This window comes from Malaclemys terrapin, chromosome 4 (assembly GCF_027887155.1).
Source record: "Malaclemys terrapin pileata isolate rMalTer1 chromosome 4, rMalTer1.hap1, whole genome shotgun sequence".
NCBI classification, from domain to species: domain Eukaryota; kingdom Metazoa; phylum Chordata; order Testudines; family Emydidae; genus Malaclemys; species Malaclemys terrapin.
In genome coordinates this window covers 147,115,815-147,136,453 of record NC_071508.1, presented here as the reverse complement: position 1 = coordinate 147,136,453, position 20,639 = coordinate 147,115,815, and the positions used below count along the sequence as shown (strand labels likewise).

General features: G+C 46.5%; 1 protein-coding gene across 3 annotated transcripts in view; it reads left to right on the top strand.

Annotated features, from left to right (window-relative positions):
• The window catches only part of ATL1 (atlastin GTPase 1), a 52,081-nt gene extending 38,453 nt beyond the window's left edge, over window positions 1-13,628 (top strand). For 2 of the 3 annotated variants that reach the window (XM_054028110.1, XM_054028108.1), the window contains exons 10-14: window positions 365-421; window positions 1,334-1,405; window positions 4,589-5,020; window positions 8,828-8,842; window positions 12,741-13,628. In XM_054028110.1, coding sequence (XP_053884085.1) covers window positions 365-421; window positions 1,334-1,405; window positions 4,589-5,020; window positions 8,828-8,842; window positions 12,741-12,851 — 687 coding nt within the window. In that variant the 3' untranslated portion in view covers window positions 12,852-13,628. The remainder of the gene's footprint in view (window positions 1-364; window positions 422-1,333; window positions 1,406-4,588; window positions 5,021-8,827; window positions 8,843-12,740) is intronic. The other variant, XM_054028109.1, reaches the window with a different exon arrangement.
• Window positions 13,629-20,639: the final 7,011 nt, after the last annotated feature.

The window sequence follows — 20,639 nt, the reverse complement described above, 5'->3', positions numbered from 1 at the left end:
GTGACGCGAGGTGCCGTGCAGCAGGGCTCTGGGGGTCAGCCCCAGCCCCAGGCAGCGTGGAGCTCAGGGGCCAGTCCCAGCTCCAGCCCTGGGCGGCACGGAGCTTGCTGGGGGCGGTGGGGTGGCTCCGGTGAGCCCTGTGGGCAGGGGAGTGGCTCAGGCAAGCCCTGGGCCGTCCCGTTTTTACTTTAGGAAATATGGTCACCCTGTCAGTGCTGCTCAGCACAAAAGGGCCCATTCCCTGCAGGGAGCTGGACATCTACGTCCCTTTTCAAAATCTCCTTAATGGTGCATGTGTAAGGGGTGTGTGTGTTTTGAATAAACATGCTGTTAACTGTGATGCTGTGTTTGTATTGTTTCCTAGGCATACATCAAGATTTATCAAGGAGAAGAATTGCCACATCCCAAATCAATGTTGCAGGTATTTATGCTGTGTGCTGTTGGCTGGCATGAGCTTGTCGACAGCGATTCACATTGATTTTCCGTCAGGCAGTCATTTGAGATGTTAGGCTAACGGAGGGCTTTGAGTCTGTTCTGTGATGCTCAAATATGCTAATCAAAGCAAGACCTTGTTGGAAATCTTTTGCAGTTACTTGGGGTAAAATTTTCAAAAGCACCAAGGTGACTTAGGACCCTGATTCCCATTTTCAGGAGTGAGTTAGGCACTCTGGGGCGTTTTTCACAAGGCAGAGGTAATAACTGTGTACATATGCCCGGTCATTTCCAATGTTTTCTTAACATTTCCCATAGCTGCAGCGTGAGGGGTTTTTACTGCCTCTGGCTTTGGATTCCTGCAGGAATTGGCTTCCTACTTACTACGAACTACAAGTCAAGGTGCATCTATAAATCCCACCAGGAGCTGGGATCTGCCTTCTTGAGCCGCCAGCCCTTTGTCCCAGTGCACCTGTGGCAATTAAGATCAGCTGAGTTGCTTTTGCTAGCAGATTTTAATAGGCTGGTGTCTAGAAGCAGGGCTCTATTGGCAGAAGGCTGTTGGCTCTGCAATTTGTTGTCCATAAGGGTTTGGGGTAAGGTGCATCGATTCACTCAGGCTTTTGCAGGAAAAGGCAGGGGTGACTGTAGCAGTAAGCGCGGGAATGAATGGAGGGCTGGGGTCGAGTTGTTGCTAGCGGGAGGGTCAGGTCGAGCTGTTTATTATTTTTCATTTTTGTACGTGAGCACTTCATATCCCACGGTGTACATGTGGGGAGTGTGCATGCCCCCACCCATGCAGGTGGATGGATAGGGATATGTTACTAACACAGCCTGCTTCTCTCCCGTCTGCCGCACCATCGGCTTGATCTGAAACTTGTGTTTTGCGCCCCGCTTGCAGGCCACAGCTGAGGCTAACAATTTAGCAGCAGTTGCCACTGCCAAGGACACCTACAATAAGAGAATGGAAGAGGTAAGGGAACAGCTCATTTTGTCATGGACCTCAGATTTTTCCTCCAAAGTAATAAGGCTGCACATGGTCTCCCTTTACAAGGCAGTTTACGAAGCCTGGCCACGATTTATTGATCCAAACTTCTCAATAAACTTGGCAGGGATTTTAGTTTTAAGTATCTCAGCCAGCTAAAATGCTCAATGAAGGGTCCCAATCAGACATTCAGGGCTCGCTTCTTCTACTCCTGGGTGCGAAAAGGAGCTGTTTCAGAAAGTTGTGAGACAGCATCTGTCCCAATAAAAGCAAGGATGGATTTGAGATTCCTTACCCCACACAACACCAAAATAATCGTGAGCAGCTTTAAGTGAATTAAAAATAACCCCCTTAAACTAGTGAATAATGAGGAGTTTCCTCTTTCTAAGTCCCTTGCTCTGGGGTAGAGATAAGACACTCTGTGAAATGGAGGAGGGGCAGGTTGAGATCACAGGAATGTAACACAGTGAGGTGTTAAATACACATATGTATGTGGCCAAAAATAAAACTCTAAATAAATCTCTGTCTACCAATGCAAGGGGTTTAAGAGCAAAAATAGGTGCACTAGAATGGCTGGCAATGGAAGGGGATCTGAGTCAAGCATCAACTGTTGGAGTGTTGTCTTGAGTCTGCAGAGCGCCTGAACCAAGTGTTCTGAAAGGGGTAAGCTGCCTCACCATTCATCTCAACGAAATGGGCTTTCTGAAGGAGACAAAGTAATATGATAATGGAAAAATCTGTCTAACCTGTTAAGCCTAGTGCTCGATTATGGCAGGCCGGGCACACAGTGACAACAGAGGGCTGTGTGTGTCGGAGCCCCACCCCACCAAAACCACGAAGAAAGGATGGCAACAGCAAGAACCCTTCCCACTCCCCCACACATCCAGCTCTCTGCTGGGACGATGTTGGCGGGGGCCACCTCAGAACAGTGGGTTTCAGAGTTAACCCACCGAGATGAGTGGAGCAGTTCATACCTCTCAGAGCCATTGTTTCAGGCTGTCTTCAGACTCCGCCAGTCTTCACTGTATCGGTTACACTCAGGGCTCGTTTCAAGATTTGCTGTATAATTATGAGGGCTCGGAGCATATATTTCTTAAACGATGACAGTTTAGAATCCAATATCATCATGTGACTTTAGCCTGTGCCTTAATCCGGTCCTTGTTAATCTCTTAATCCTCACCCAGCCCCCACACCTCCCCAGGTGCCAAGAACCCAACCTGCTCCCAGGCAGCTGCCAAAGCCTCCAGCACCCCCACCAACTTCTAGGATACAGTTACACATTTTTCACTACAAAAAAATTGCAGCACATTGAAAATGTGGATGTTAATGAGACACCCCCCCACCACCACGTGGTCTGCTGCACTGGGGGGGCTGTTCAATTCCTTGTTTAAATCACTAAAGGCGTCCACGTTCTGAATCCGAGAGAAGTTCCTGCCGAATTTCTAGGGGCTCACTGGAGTGTCCCAGAAGCTAGGGTCCTTGCAGCTCAGTTTAGGTCCAGTTTGCTACATAGCACACAGGACCTTGCCACTTAGTTAACAGTTGCTGACCCAATGCTTGCCAAATCTATTCGCGGCTATCCAGCGTCTCTGTCTGCTCAGTCAGCAGTCTGACTTAATTTGCATCTTTTAAAAGCTTCTTGAAAGGTTAGCTTTTACCTGCCAAGCTTTTAATGCCAAGATGCCGGTTCACTGGGTTCAGAGTCCCATGCAACAGCCGCTCACACTGCTAACACCAAGAGCAAGGCAAGAAACTGGATTCCCTGAATTGCTGTAGGTGTGAATGACATCCCACAGCAATTCTGGCTGGGGAAACAGCCTCCGGAGTTCCAGACTTGATTTTGGTGCCGAATCCTGCAAACTCTTACTAAGGGGTGTAGTGATCACTGCCAAAGAATATTTCCATTGAAGCCCGCTTGCAGGCCACAGCTGAGGCTAACAATTTAGATCTGTTTATTTATCAACAAAGGGTCGGACTAAATGGTCAGTTTTCAGAATGGAGAGAGGTAAATAGTGGTGTCCCCCAGGGGTCTGTACTGGGCCCAGTCCTATTCAACATATTCATCAATGATCTGGAAAAAGGGGTAAAGAGTGAGGTGGCAAAATTTGCAGATGATACAAAACTACTCAAGTGAAGTCCCAGGCAGACAGCGAAGAGCTACAAAGGGATCTCACAAAACTGGGTGACTGGGCAACAAAATGGCAGGTGAAATTCAGTGTTGCTAAATGCAAAGTAATGCACATTGGAAAACATAATCCCAACTATACATATAAAATGATGGGGGTCTAAATTAGCTGTGACCACTCAAGAAAGAGAGTGGAGCCATTGTGGATAGTTCTCTGAAAATATCCACTCAATGTGCAGCGGCAGTCAAAAAAGTGAACAGAATGTTGGGACTCATTAAGAAAGGGATAGATAATAAGACAGAAAATATCCTATTGCCTCTATATAAATCCATGGTACGCCCACATCTTGAATACTGCATACAAATGTAGTTGCCCCATCTCAAAAAAGATATATTGGAATTGGAAAATGTTCAGAAAAGGTCATGGAACGGCTGCCATATGAGGAGAGATTAATGAAATTGGGACTTATCAGCTTGGAAAAGAGACAACTAAGGGGGGATATGATAGAGGTCTATAAAATCATGACTGGTGAGGAGAAAGTAAATAAGGAAGTGTTATTTACTCCCTCTCATAACACAAGAACTAGGGGTCACCCAATGAAATTAATAGACAGCAGGTTTAAAACAAACAAAAGGAAATATTTCTTCACACAACGCACAATCAACCTGTGGAACTTCTTGCCAGAGGATGTTGCGAAGGGCAAGACTATAACAGGGTTCAAAAAAGAACTAGATACGTTCATGGAGGATAGGTCCATCAGTGGCTATTAGCCAGGATGGGCAGGGATGGTGTCCCCAGCCTCTGTTTGCCAGAAGCTGGGAATGGATGACGGGATGGATCACTTGATGATTCCCTGTTCTGTTCATTCCTTCTGGGGCACCTGGCATTGGCCACTGTCGGAAAACAGGATACTGGGATGGATGGACCTTTGATCTGAGCCAGTATGGCCGGTCTTATGTTATCATGTATCATCTGTACGGTGGTAGCACCAGCCTATGGGGCTACAGTCACTGTGATCTGTAACTGAACTGTTGTCTCCAAATAGGTTTGTGGGGGAGACCGGCCGTTTCTTGCACCCAGTGATCTTCAGAACAAACACCTGGAGCTCAAGGAGGAAGCAGTGAAGCTGTTTCGAGGCGTTAAGAAGATGGGTGGGGAGGAGTTCAGTCGCCGCTACCTACAGCAACTGGAGAACGAAATAGATGAGCTCTACATACAGTACATTAAGCACAATGACAGCAAGAACATATTCCACGCGGCACGTACCCCTGCAACCCTCTTTGTGGTCATCTTCATCACGTACGTGATAGCCGGAGTGACCGGCTTCATTGGCTTGGACATCATAGCCAGTCTATGCAACATGATCATGGGGTTGACCCTTATCACTCTGTGCACCTGGGCATATATCAGATACTCTGGGGAATACAGAGAACTGGGAGCAGTAATAGACCAAGTGGCTGCAGCTTTGTGGGACCAGGTAAGAGCATGAGCTTGTGATAAAAATAGACATTCTTTGGCCTTGATTTGCTTTGGGATTCTCAGCGCCTTTTGAAATAACTTTTAAATACATCAGTAAGGCCCCAGGCCTGCAATCGGACGACCTGCACACATCCAGTTGCAGGATCGGGGCTTAAGTCAGCTATACACTCATCGTCTAGACAATGGCCTATCCTGTAGCCTTTCAGAGCAACTTAAACACCACATTTTAACCCATGCCAGAGAGTTTCTTTAGACCTGCCACACACTGAATGCAGCTGCACTAGGTGCTGGGAAAGGCAAGGATAGGGGACTTATTTTCAGTCTAGTTTATTGAGATGATTGTAAGGGTGGGTATTCTGGTGCCGAGTATGGGGGCCCTGAACAGAACCGCCCCCAGCTTTGATTACAGGTCATGTGAGTGAAGTAAGATGGAGGAAACAGGGACACTGGAGCTTGTTTAATGTATGACACCACTAGCCATTACATGCAAAACTAATGCCTCCCATTCAGATTTTGTGTGTCCTGCACAATGTAAATCCTGGGCCGTAAATTGAGGTTGGGGACCTCATTTTGAAATGCGGACTTAAAGGTCCTGGCTACAGAGAGACAGGGGAGTGCAAGTCAGCGTGTTAGATAATGATCACACAGGTTTTCAACAATCCGTTATCCCGTTGGCTTCAACGGAGCTATTGATGTGAGTTAAGCATCTGTATAAATATTGGCTCAATCAGGGCCTAAGCCAACAATGCTAACGTTTCAAAAACATGGCGGCCTTTTGCTCTTCCAGTTGTCCGGGCTGGAATTAGCTCACTTGTTTATTTCACATTCGTAACCCACCAACTGCAATGTACATCTTATTCCATTGTGCTTGGAGTCGAACAAAAAACAGAAGGCATTTCTCATCAGGCTTCAGATTCATAGGTGATCTTTATGTGGAAATCAACAGATTCAGGGTTATTAATATGACTTAATTTACTTAATTTCCATTCTTTCCAATGACCTAAAGTTGTGTAATAGCTTGAAAGATGCAGTTTTGGGTGGGAAAATGACACTTTTAAGCTTCAAAAGTAATGCTTTGTTAAAATACTCAACGCAGGCCCTCGGGTAGAGATCTTGAACATACCATGACATCAATTCACCATTGCAAATGGATGCAAAGTCACAAATGGAAGCAGAAGTCAATGGATAGAGGGTTCCAGGCGGGTGCAGGTTTCCACCTACATCATGCACTCATGAGATCAGGGTCCTCAGAAGTGGCTTTAACTTGTGTGGTGGGTCAAATAAATGGTGCATTAAACACCGTGTTGGCCAGACACCCACTGACGTCAGTGGGAGTTTCATCATTGACTTTAACAGCAACAGGCTATACTGACGTGATTCAAGGGACACCATCCACTTGAAATCTAGTCAGTTCAGGGGCAGGGGCGGGGCGGGGGGGGAGGAGTTAAAAATAGCGACACCTGCCCGTGTGTGATTTTACAACTGTTTTCCTATTTTTAAAAAAAACCACTCTCTTCCCTGTTGCTCTGTGAAAGACCCCCACACAGCAGGCGCAAGAACGGACTGTACATCATGGGAACAGAGACACTGACGACACAAATGCACAGCCTGCCTGAACAAACAGAAAACGCTTCTTTTGCTGTAATTTGCAGCAGTGGTCACTGCAGGGGTCACTAGTCACAGCGCTAGGTAAAGAAACCCCCAAGTATTTTTTTAATGAGACAACAGCGTCCTTGTAACTGCTGCGTCTCCATGACTGTGGCGGCTCAGGTTTGCAGTTCCCGGGATATGTTAACGCAGAGGTGAGGCACAACACATTAGCCTGTTCAAAGCTTTAAAAAAATAATCTGTCCCTCCACCTTGTCTTCCACCCTGTATTAAACAAGCCCACAGCAAGCGTGTTGGGTAGCTTGGGTGTCATTCTCTGGGCCCAGCCCCGTGTGCTGGCTTCTGTACTTCAGAGGCAAAGCTGCCCATCCATGACTCATGGGGGAGGGGTAGCTCAGTGGTTTGAGCATTGGCCTACTAAATGCAGGGTTGTGAGTTCAATCCTTGAGAGGGCCATTTAGGGAACTGGGTAAAAATCTGTCTGGGGATTGGTCCTGCTTTGAGCAGGGGGTTGGACTAGATGACCTCCTGAGGTCCCTTCCAACCCTGATATTCTATGATTCATGGAAGGTTCTTGCAGGGGGGCTGCTGCTGGCTCTGGAACTAAAAAACCCCCCGCAAGTCTGCCCTTTTTTTTTTTTTTTAGTTTTTACAGCAAACTTACCCAAGTGCCAATCTGCCAAGAATCAGCCTGGTGCAGCTGCCTTGCCTCAAGACGCTAACAGGGGTTTCCAAGGGACGTGCTACTAGAGCCGTAACTAGGATGAGCAGGGCAGCACTATTAATTGTAACCACCTTGAATTGAGCAAAAAGGAAATGATGAATGGTGGGGGACGGTAAACCAGGCCACCAGGTCTGTGCACCCAGAGGGGCCAGGCCATTGGGGGACAGCAAGAGGGCATTATTGTATCATGTTCCTTTTGTGGGCAGAGGGGCAAGAGGCAGCATGGACAGGCAGGGGGTTAGACAGCAGGCTTTGGTTTGCGTGGGATCCTTTGCCGGCTGTGCTCTTGTTTCTGTCCCTTCTGGGGTTATCTGCATTGTTCCAACACAGACTTTCCCTACCCCCCAAACCTTCCAGTCTCCTACAGCGCTGCCAAGTTTGGGTTGCAGAACTCGGAGAAGAAAGTGTATCGGTTCTGGAACTAACAGTTTTCATTGGATTTAAAAAAAAACAAACCACCACGGTGGAAACATTGATCCTGGTTCAAGGCTTTGGAAACATTTGTTTTTGCAAAGCATGAAGAAGCTGATCCGCACCGGGTGTAATGCAGCGTAGCTCCGTTAATGACTGGCTAACGAAGCTACTCCGATTGCCACCAGCTGAGGCTCTGGTCATTCAATTTTAGGCCAAATTGGACACGATCGGCCCTGTTTTAAAAGCCTGATGGGGCGTGTGTTAATGCCAACTGATTGCTCACATACAGAGCTGTTTTGCCAGTGAAAAGTGCTAGCCATTAGTTGATGGTAGAATGGCCCCGTCAGAGCTGTTTGTCTCTTTGAATCTCCCCTGTCCAGGTGAGGTGCTGTTCCGACACTGAGCCGCTCTGCCTGGGAAAGTGGGCACTTGGTTAAAACCCTGCAGTGGTGACCATTATGGGGGATTAAGGGGTGGAGCCACCTTCCCCCCCCCTACAAATTCACCAAAAATCACCTTCTTCCCTACACTCTTCTCTTATGCTGGTGTAACTCAGGAGTTACTACATTGTATCAGCAGCGTGAAACCAGTGTAAACTGCATACAGGATCAGAATCAGGTCCCAAGGAAGGTGTGGCCAGCAAGCCCCCTGCACATTGTGCCTGAGCTTGGAGTCAGAGCGGATCTGAAACTTGTCCAAGTCCATCCATGATTATGGTCCAAATTGGAACCATGTCTTTAATCAACTTAGAGAACAACCACAGCGTACCGAACTTGCCTGACAGGGTTGTATTTGTTGTATGGACGGAGCCTAACCGCATGTGGAATAGGTATTGTGCCCTTAGAGCATGCAGCTAAGGGAACATGATCCAAACTGGGGACGGTGTGGCAGGCTGGGGTTAATGGATAAGGGCAAGGGGGAGCGGGGCTTACCCTTAAGAAAACTGTTTAAGCCAACGTAAGGCTGTGTAACTAAAGCTGAATGCTGTAACATGACCCAGGAAGTGCATTACATACAGAGATGCTATTTTTCCCCCTTTTCCAACTGCCTTTCCCACAGGGAAGCACGAATGAGGTAAGTGACTTTATCGTTACAGAGACATGCCTTTACCCGCATGCCGCTTGCTCTAACTGCAAAACGAACATCGGTAACGCACAGAGCGAGGATGGCGCCTTCACATTCACAACCATGCATTCTGCCGGGAGCCTCTATTTTGTCTTTAAGGAGATTTGTATAGCACCTAGAACTGTTAAAGAGTTCCTCAGCGCAGTTGGGATTTGCAAAAGGATTTGCATCCAATTCCCAAGCAGAGTTGGGTGTCTAACTCCCTTAGGCACCTTTGAAATTCTCCTCCAGGGTTGGGCCCTGCTAGAGAGATCCCCAGCTAAGTCTCTTTGGAACATAGCATACAAGCCTTAGATCTCCAGAAAAGCAATTCTGCATGACCAGTGTCTCTCCAATCATACAAAGAGGGCCCAGAGCCAGCAATCAGAGTCACAGAGACATACCAATGGGGCCTCTTGCGTAGACACGTGAGTCTGTGCATATAGATCCAATCCCAGTCTCAGGGCCAAAAGCGTGAGGAAGAAGTTAGCGCTATAGGAGAAGAAATCCAGGATAATAGAGGAGGGAATCTGGGTTAATTTTGGTATAAGTTTGTGCTTATGCAAGAAATATTTATTTTCTAACAGCCAAATCTTGCAAAACTCCCACTGAAGCTAAGCGGAGTTTCACCCGAGTAACGCCCGCAGGATCGCATCTTACATTTTCAAAATGTACCCATGACACCAGATTCTGAGACACCAACCTCTGTTAAAACAAGCTAAAGGAGAGATTTCAAAAGAGAGTTACATTCCCCCACCCCCTTACCTCTTTGGGGCAACACCGGCTGCATTTCGAAATGGGAGTACATCAACCCGCGCTAGGGAGGTTTTAGTGCCCAGTGGCATGGGCTACGGGAATAGTTAGCATGCCACAGGCTAGTATGAGACAGATTTACCCCTCAGCTTGCCGCTCGCCAACTGTTTCTATAGACAAGCCAGTTTGCCTGTCTGTAAAATGGGTAAGCTGTTGATTCGGTTACCAGGCTGTTCTAAATGGAACTGGTATTAGGTGTAGACACAGCACATTTGAGTCAGAGACATAGAGGGATGAACAAGGGTATATAAAGCAACAGAGGGTCCTGTGGCACCTTTAAGACTAACAGAAGTATTGGGAGCATCTTTATAGTATGGTATAGTATATAGTATCTTTTTATTGCTCAGGCATATCCAGAAATCCACTCCTAGAAATCACGTGCCCTTTGATTTTTGGAACACGTCTGTTACACATTCGGCTGCAAATGCCCAGATACGCCTCTAATCGTGGAACTCTAAGAATCAGACAGTTACACTTTGCTGCTGATTTTTAAGCAGAACTTTCATTGAGTTGGCTAGGGTGTGCTGCTGAGAACTGAGTCACAACAGGACCCCAAATTATTAGCTCGTCGTGACATCAAGCCCCTGGCAGAATAACATTTAAAAATGTACAGTAGGAGGTTTTATAAATCAGAGTCAGTTTCCACATGGCTACCAGAAAATCTCATCTCCGATACCTTTAAGCATCTGAATTCTGAGCATCTAAATTGAAATTATTTTCCTACATGCATGTTCTGCTCAGAAATCAGTGGCATTCATTCCCGAAGACCGAACATGCTCTTGTTAATAGATTCATAGATTATAGATTCTAGGACTGGAAGGGACCTCAAGAGGTCATCGAGTCCAGTCCCCTGCCCTCATGCAAGGGGCTCTCCAGAGTTCAAGGACTTGTCTCTGCTGTGTAAAATTTAGTCTTGAAAAAGGATTATTGGGAGGGAACGCCAAGCCCCCACAAGCATTAAGCGGTCCTCTTAAATGTTTAAACAATGGGGGACAGAAGAAGAGAACTATTTTCAAACAATTTAAGAAAGGGTTGATTTAAAATTAAGACCTTACTTTGGTGGGTAACATATATTTTCAGCAGCATGGGTGTAATCCCCCCTCCACCCCGTACAGAGGTGCATGGGCATTGTGCTGGTCTTCTGTACGGGGAGGGATAGTTCAGTGGTTTGAGCATTGGCCTGCTAAACCCAGGGTTGTGAGTTCAATCCCGGGGGCCACTTAGGGATCTGGGACAAAATCAGTACTTGGTCCTGCTAGTGAAGGCAGGGAGTGGGACTCGATGACCTTTCAAAATCTCTTCCAGTTCTAGATCGGATATCTCTTAAAAAAAAAAAAAAAAACCTTTGATAAAAAGAAAACCAACACAGCTTCACACTGAACTTATGAAGGTGCATTAAATTAATGTAGACCTTTGGGCAGGTACCATCTTTTCATCACAACTATTTTTGAAGACAGTATCTTCTCATTCATGATCAGTGTTCTGCAGAAGCCAGTGAAAGATTTATTTGCTAGATTAGGTAGTTTTGTTTGTAACAGTTTGTGCTGTCTCCTCTGAAGACAGCAGCAAAACCCCTCCACAGGTATGATAAAGGATGCCGAAGGCTAAAACCTGCATTTCTTTAAAGAAGCAATTTCTAGAAAAACTGCATGTACATTTGATGATTAAAGTCTATTGCATGGCATGTTTTACAACCACCTAGATGATCTTCACAAAAAAATGCATGGATAGATTGAATGTTAACATTTGCATCTTAAACGTGAAACCTAGGTAAGAGACCACCCTTATTAGACAAGGAAGCATATGACTTGAGGCACCCCACAGTATCCCTTGATTCAATTAAACTCTGCCCTACAATTAGAAGAACAGCTGGCAGGTGATCAGTCTCTTGAGTTGTTGCAACAGGCCATTCGATGGAACCAGTATCTATGAAGCTGTAGCACTGATGAATGGGAAAGATTTTCATTCTTGAACATTATGCAGAATCAAAGTAAGGTCTATGTAACACATGGGCCAGGTGCTGTCCATCTCTCCCTCTGAAGGAAGGGATCATGTAAAGAAGTGTAGTGATTGGCTACTCCCTTCATGCAAGTTGAATGGGTTCATTAGCTCAACCAGTAGAGCAGGGCTGGGCAAACTTCTTGGCTCAAGGGCCACATCGGGGTTGTGCAACTGTATGGAGGGATGGGTAGGGAAGAGTGTACCGCCCTAAACAGCCTGGCCCCCACCCCCTATCCACTCCCTCCCACTTCCCGCCCCCTGACTGCCCCTTTCAGAACCCTCAACCCATCCAACCGCCCTCTGCTCCTTGTCCCCTGACCACCCCCCCCCAGGACCCCCTGACCCTAACTACCCCCCGGGATCCCAACCTCTTATCCAACCTCCCCGCTCCCTGTCCCGACTGCCCTCCCGACCCCTATCCACATCCCTGCCCCCCTGACAGGCCCCCCGGACTCCCACTCCCAACCCTCCCTGTTCCCCATCCCCTGACCTTCGCCCCAGAACTTTCACCCCCTTCAACCACCCCCTCCTCCCTGACTGCTCCCCAAGGCCCCCCACCCCATTACCAGCAGCAGGAGCAGGGAGAATTGCGGGGGAGGGGCCGGGGACTAGGCTCCCTGGCCAGAAGCTCAGGGGCCGGGCAGGATGGTCCCGCAGGCCGGATGTGGCCTGGGGGCCGTAGTTTGCCCCTGTCTGCAGTAGAGGCTTATGCTTTTAGACCTAGAAGTCCTTGGTTCCATTACCACAGATGATCCAACCAGCACATCATCATAAGAAGTTTTACTGCACCAGGTCCGTTAGCTTAGCGGTAGTAACAGACCCCTGAACCTATTTCATTCTAGTGACTGGAGCATGGAAAGGAGGAGTTAGGAAATCTGTCTAGAAAAATAAATGGAACTAAGTCACACTTAGCACATATGGAAAGGAAAGTATAAGAAGTCAAGGTGAACATTGTGACTATTTTGAACCAGCTACTCTAATATGAATGCAAAATAGATAACTTGCTCTATGAACTCACTGATCTAAGAATGTTTACGTCTTTTCTGCTTTGTAGGCTTTGTACAAACTTTACAGTGCAGCAGCTACCCACAGACATTTGTATCACCATGCGTTCCCTGCCCAGAAATCAGAATCTACTGAAGAGTCAGAAAAGAAGAAAATGTAAGACAGATGTTTTCACGTCGGTGCATGAAAGAAGCACATACACCTCAACAGTTAAACACTCGCCTAGTTGTATTCATGTACAAGTTGCTGAAGTTCCTGAAATGGAACAGGGGAGAACACAACATAATTCACTTGTAAAGATGGTTTGATGTGTGTGTTTTGATTTTGACAACACGCTGTTTGATGGGAAGATGTAGGCATGCTTTTCATTTTGTTTATATGTACATATTTGATTTTGCTGCAAATATATACAATACTCTTAATTTTTAATATCAAGCAATTCTTGCCTGGTTATGAAATCTTGCTTTCCACTTTAAATTTAGTATGCAATATTATGAGATCACTAACAACATGATGTGGTAATAAGATACGTTGTCCACATGTAAATCCTAGCATTATTCAAAAGAACCACCTCTTATATTATTCTCAGATATGCTTGTTCAAGTAAATATCACGTAACCAAAGGTTTGATTAATCAACGTTTTTCCTCATATCTGCCATGAACTACACAATTACATCAACACTTTTTAAAAAAAAAATGTACTAACTTGCTTTGTCAGAAATTGTAAGGCCACTTCTGCTATGGTATGTTTAATGATATTGTGAGGAAAGTATGCTTTTTCCTTTGATAAATTTAATGCACAAAAAGATGACTTCGTACATGTATTTGAGAAAGTTTCACTGTTTTCTGTATATATTTTCATTTAGTGCATAGAAAGTGTGTTCACAGTTCTATTTTATTGTCAGAGTATTAAAGTTTCCTTTTGGTTCCTATGAAGTTGATGATATTGTGAGCAATTAATTCACTAACTGGTGTTTTCTTAGAGCTTAACGTTGATCTAGGTTTATTTTTCTATCATTTATTTGATTAACATTGTGCTTTTTTTTTTTTAAGATGCAATCCCTCAAAAATGTTAGTTGCTGTTTTTAGAAATGGAGAGTGGAATTTGATTATACTGATCATTTAGAGGGTGGTGGATTTGCATTGACATTTTTTTAGATAAAAAAACCACAGAGCAGCCACGGTACATTTAGTAAAAGTCCGCGCTTTAGAGGGAAATGGTGTGTAAAATTGCAGGTATGAAAATTCAACTGTCTAAACCAGGGGGAGGCAACCTATGGCACAGGGGCCGAAGGCGGCACACGAGCTGATTTTCAGTGGCACTCACACTGCCCGGGTCCTGGCCACTGGATGGGGGGCTCTGCATTTTAATTTAATTTGAAATGAAGTTTTTCTAAACATCTTAAAAACCTTATTTACTTTACATACAACAATAGTTTAGTTATCTATTATAGACTTATAGAAAGAGACCTTCTAAAAATGTTAACATGTATTACTGGCCCGTGAAACCTTAAATTAGAGTGAATAAATGAAGACTCGGCACACCACCTCTGAAAGGTTGACTACCCCTGATCTAAACCCTCTTTAAATATAGTATACTTAGACTACTGAGGAAGGACTTTTATCTATAAACACAGGAAAAAAGGCATTTTTTAAAAAAAAAATTGTCTTAACTATGTGAACTGAAGTGACACATTTTTAAATATAGAGCCAGAAAAAGTGACAGGCATCTGATGTGGTAGTTATCTATTTTTTTAAAGTTTATGGTGGCACAAGCCATCGTCCATAGAAAGGCTTTGATCGAGCATTGGTCTTGAGGTACATTTTTGTATGAAGAAAATTATCAAATTTCTTTACCACCCCTTTTTCCTGGCCCAGTCAAGCACTGTACAGTAAAATTACAGCAAGCATTGGGAATCTCGTTTCCAGGTTTCTCCAAACCTGGTAAACACGGTCACGTCACTTTTCAAAGACCGTTTCAATGTAAGCATGGTATTCACGCTGAGCTACACTTATCTTCAGAAAGTGGAATGGCCTCAAATGCTTCACTCTCAGCTGTCAGGAGATAGTTTTGCTCGAGTTGCGTCAAATACGCGAAGGGCATTGAACAGTGCCACTGCTGGCTGACAGACACCGGCAGTAGGGCGGCACTGCATGGATGTTTCACATTTTCCTGCCTGGGTTAAGGAGTGCTTCTGTGCCCACTGCATACTCACATTCATTAGCACAGCTCTTTGCCCATATGATGAGGTCGGGCGTGTCAATGGTCACAATACGTGAACATCACACAGATCTTTCACATTTTGTCAAGCTGTGCATGACACCAGGTACACACATCTGCAAGATGTTCAGGTGTTCAAGGACTTCTGGTGACTTGGACAAAGTGGTTACATCTACAATGCACAAACTGCTAGAGCGATCCCTTATCTTCTTTGAAAAATGGAATGTAGTCCCCCCTGCGTGGGCTAAATGAAACAAAGCAGTGTTAAACCTGCTGTTCCAGGGCGTTACAGTGGGAATGGGTGGAATAGAATCATAGAATATCAGGGTTGGAAGGGACCTCAGGAGGTCATCTAGTCCAACCCCCTGCTCAAAGCAGGACCAATCCCCAGATTTTTACCCCAGTTCCCTAAATGGCCCCTTCAAAGATTGAACTCTCAACCCTAGGTTTAGCAGGCCAATGCTCAAACCACTGAGCTATCCCTCCCCCCCATGGACTCTTTCCTTTATCCTCCAAGAGCATACAGAAACGAGCTTTAGGTGCATGGCTCATTCCACAACCGCAACTAGGTCATTTACTTTTTCAAGGTTTTTACGCCACACATCAACCAACCAAGTTTAACAGGTGAGCAACACATCACGAGCACAGCACTCCGAAACAGCTTCATGCTCCGCTCCCCACATGGTCTTTGTATACCTTGTGACACAGCAGCGATCTGGTCAAAGGAAACCTCGTATTTATCCATTTCCTGTATTGCTTGGCTAATGGGCTTAAAGATCACCACGTCCAAAACCACACAGTCCAATAGAAGCCATCAATCCACGTTCACATTGTGGTTAGCTTAAAAGAGCCAACTTGTCGAGAATCTCTCTCTCTCTCTCCTATCTGCGTGGTCTTGGTGACAATACCGATCCCATCATAAATCTTCAGCTTTTCTTTTAATTTTGTTTGCATTGTTTTCAAATACTCTTGGCAAATGAAATTCCTGTAGACGGCTTGAACTTGGTGCAGTTCCAACATTTTTCAGGCTACATTCTAAACACTCCTTTAGGGTTACATTGTTAAGAATTTTTAAAGGCAGCTTTGCTTAAAAAGCTCTGGCCATCGATGAAGTTGTTCCTGTTTTCCCCTCAAACATCTGACAGCTTTTTGCACTTTGCGTTCTCTGCCCTCTTCAGATTTCAAGGCCTCTACGTTTGTGGGATGCTGTCTCCACATGTTTATCACAGCTTGCCTCACGACTGTAATCTACCAGCATGTTGAACAAAATAATAAACCTCCACTTCCATGGAAGATCTTGTTTGGATATTGTGCAGATCACTCCCTTGTGCTTATTACTGATATTTTACTCCTTGTCAACCCCCGTAGCTGTAGATTAAATCCTCCGCATTTATAATAGAGCAGTGTGCTTACATTGTAACTAAGGAAAGCAGCCCACCTGTCAAACAAATTAGGTAATGCTTGTTTAAATGTTGCACAAATTATGCAACATTAATTTGCTGCGTAAGTCTCAAAACTATGAAAAATACCTTTTTAAGCAGTCAAATTCAATGCACCCAATTACAGTGTGTCCCAGACTTTTCACTAAGGCAACCCACCAACTACAGGTTGTCTTTTTTGTGTGACCCACCCAGGGTCCAAGTTCACGGAGTGGGGTCCAATAGGCCAGCAACCTTCTCCTCCTTGCCCCACCGAAGGGGCACCGCCCGCAGCAGCGCCCTCTGCGAGTGGCAGCTTTTGAATGGTGACCGGGTGGGAACACCGTCTCAGCAAAGCAGGCAAGCACAAACATTTATATATCGATCCCTTTCCACCACCTGTGGCACATGCATGGACTGCATGGTCAAGGTCTCAGAGGAGGCAAAGCAATGGAGGTTTCCTGTGGGGTTTGGGGTGCAGGATTCACCGCCCAAGCCATGGTCAGTGCTCTATAGCCGGAGTCCTCAACCTTTTTCTTTCTGAGACCCCCCCGAACAGGCTATAAAAATTCCATGGCCCACCTCCGCCACCACAACTGGTTTTCTGCCTATCCAGTAGATTAAAAGCCACTGGCGTTAAGGGGTAGCACAGAATGCAATTGCCCAGGGCCCCACGCCACAGGGGACCCCGCGAAGCTAAGTTCTCAGGCTTCGGCTTCAGGCCCGGGTGGTGGGGCTCAGGCTTCGGCTTTCTGCCCTGGGCCCCAGCAAATCTAAGGCTGGTCCCTCTCTGGTTTATTTTGGTGGATCCCCTGAAACCTGCTCACAGCCCCCCGGGGGCCCCGGACCCCTGGTTGAGAACCACTGCTCTGTAGAGTGCTCTAAAGTGTTGTGCTCTGTCATATGCAGACAGCTGGCAAACTAGGTACCTTTCAGTTCATGCCAAGAGGGTCTACACCAGGGACAGGGAACATTTTTTCTATCAGGGGCCATTGGCCCACAGAAAAAATCAGTCACAGGCCACACCAGCCCTGCAGGGTGGGTGCGGAGGCTCGGGGCCAGGCCCTAGGCTCCAGGGTGGGGCCAGAAATGAGGGGTTCAGGGTGCAGGAGGAGGTGAGGGCTCTGGCTAGGGGCTGGGGGTGCAGGAGGGGGCTCAGGGCTGGGGCAGGGGGTTGGTGCCTGGGAGGGAGTTAGGGTGCAGGAGGGGGTTCCAACCTAGGGCAGGGGGTTTGGGGTACAGGCCCTGGTTGGGCAGCACTTACCTCAGGCTGGGGCTAAGGGAGTCTCCCTTCCTGGCCTGGCTTTGCGCTGCTCCTGGAAGCGGCCAGCACATCCAGCCCCTAGGCGATGGTGTGGCCAGGCAGCTCTGCGCGGTGTGCAGTCCTCACAACTCCCATTGGCTGTGGTTCCCGCCCAATGGCAGCTGCGGAGCTGGCGCTGGAGACGGGGGAAGCACGTGGAGATTCCCTGATTGCCCCTGCGCCCTGGGGCCACGGGGACATGCCCGCTACTTTGGGGAGCTGCACGGATCCGACCGGACTTTTAATGGCCTGACAACCCCAGCTTCCTTTCCTGCACCCCGAACCCCTCATTTCTGGTCCCACCCTGGAGCCTAGGCCTGTCGTGGAGACTTGTCATGGGCCGGATTCAATTAAGCAGCGGGCTTAATTAAGTAGGTTCCCCACCCCTGGTCTACACAGAGCGCTTCACTTAAATCACATCCCACTGATCACTGGTGCAGACTCAGGGGCTCAGGGTGGTGTAGCATTTAGTGCTGTTGTATTACACCACTGTGGGTTTGGCTCTGGTGGCTATACTCTCCTGCTCAACAGTTTGACCTCTGCCACTTGTTTCCGAACTAAAGTTTCTAGGAACACATGAAGACCAAGGAAAGTAACCGACATTCACAAGAACAAGGTCTAATATCTTTTATCAATTTTATTGAAGTTACCAATAAAGTTATGAATAGCCAAGCAGAGATAAATCCAACATATATCCGTAGTTACATCCTCCTAGATAATCTTAGGGTCTGATGGGTCTCATGGTTTGATCATCAGTAGAGGGATGGTTCCTGCTGGAGTTTTCTTGTAGGGCGCTCACTTTTGCCAATCTGGGCAGCCTCTTTTTATAATGGGATTCTGACTATACCTCATCCCCTGTGCATGAAAGTATCAACCCTCTTTTTCCTTATTTGTATTGTGTCCCCCAAGAATACTGGTGTACCCCGTTTTTCATAAGTTGTGTATCGTTCCTTTTATTCTCATGAGCATGGGGACAACCTGTATCTTGTGGTTAAGGGACACGTGAGGGGAAAAAAGGCCTCTAGAGCGTTTTGTGATCTAAAATTAACCTAAGATCTTACAGGCCTCAGCCTGTAGGCCTTGGATTTCAGCCCTCCTTAGATGTTCTGCTCTCGCCTCCGTCACCCCCGCGGAAACACAGCCAGGTCCCACGAGATATTGTGGGGGTGGGGGAAACATCAGCTCTTCAAATATTTCCACAGCAGGGCCACTCGACCTCCTGGTTCTGCTGCCACCAGGAGGGGGAGAGGTCCCAGCTGGTCCAGGTCTCTCCAGGGCGAGGGCAGAAGGAAATGGTCCCGGTTTCTCCTGACGCTTCCTCCCAGACCAGCCAAACTGTGGGGGGGAAGAGGTGAAGGTGGTTCAGCAGTGGGGTCAGGGTGGAGGGAGTTGGGACCAAGAAGTTGGGGGGAGTGGCTTGAAACCATTTGGTCTGGGGGTTGAGAGAGATCCATGGGATGGGAGTTGCTGCTGCCAGGTGAGTGATGAGCAGGCTCCCTCTCAACAATCCCCCCAGGCTTCCCTCCTCAGTGGGCCGGCGAGGCGCCCACCTACAGCCTTCCTGCAGGAACTCACAGAGGGACTGGGAAATCACAGTATCTGTGACAAGCCTGCAGCCTTAATCAGCTACAGCAATGGTGTCAAGCATCCAGCCCGTGGGCCTGGCACAGCCGAGGGAGGCATTTATCTGGCCCGCACGACAGATTCAGACTGGGCCGAATGTAAGCTTTACCTTTCAATAAAGTTTCCTGCTCCTATGGCTGTGAAGAAAACCTTCCCCATGTGAACTGATGCAAAGCCATTGGAGCGTTCTTTCCCTGCGTTTGCAACCATGCTCAGAGATACAAACCGCATCCATTTCATCTCATCAGGAGGCTGCTATTAGGCTTAAAAGCTTTAAATAGCTGATTTTAAAATTCAAGTGTAAATACGCACCAGAAGAGCCCAATTACTGCACGTGGTTTGCACAAGCTGGGTACTGTACACTCAACCAGCAGAGAGTATTGCTTCCCACTGACTAATGCTGAACGCAACAACAACTTTATTGTGCCCAGGAGCTTTGTACAAGGCTCCTGTTAGCAGTGGGAGATCTGCCATGTATCGAGGATGGCGTACTATCTATTTCTGTAGACCTGCCTCACGGATAATTAAAATGTAAATTTTCCCAATGCACAGACTGAGTTTAGTTCCTGAGTTAAAGATAAAATCTTCCCAGAATCCAATTATTCTAGATGTCTTTGTGCTCTGATCAAAGGATTTTCATGGTTAGGAGGATCTCATTGGAAGCAATTTTCTCTGATCTTTTAAAAAGGCAAAAAATATTTTTGCTCCATTTTGTTCACATTTTAATCTCGGTAAATCAATGATATTCACGCTTTTCTTATTTAAAGCAAAACATTGAAATTTATTGAATTGATGGGATTTACAGGAAATGTGTTCTCTTATGTGCAATAGTATTTATTGCACTACAAAAAGGAGCCATAAACATCTAATGAACCAAAGTATGATGCTGGAAGGGGTGGCTGTGCAGGTTAAAAACTTCATGTGTAAAGAAAACCTTGTTACAAGACAACATTTTTGCAAAAAATGCATCCCTGATTTTATCATGGAGATTTATGGCTGCTAAGTCGGTTAGATAATTCTATTGCTTTCCAATTGCAGTTAGCTCAACACGCATGTGGAGCAGCTTGCAGGTCGCAGGGTATGTCCACTCTGGAAATGCTCCAGCAACACAGCTGTAGCACAGACACTCACGACAGCAATGGAGGGGATTCTCCCATCGGTGTAGGTAATCCACCCCCCAGAGATGCAGTAGCTAGATCGAGGGAGGAATGCTTCTGTTGATCTAGTACTATCTACACTGGGGCTTAGGTCAGCTTAACTATGTCTCTCTCAGGGGTATGAATTTTTCACACCTGAGCAATGCAACTAGGTTGACCTATACACCTCTACCCCGATATAACACGAATTCAGATATACTGCGGTAAAGCAGTGCTCGGGGGGGG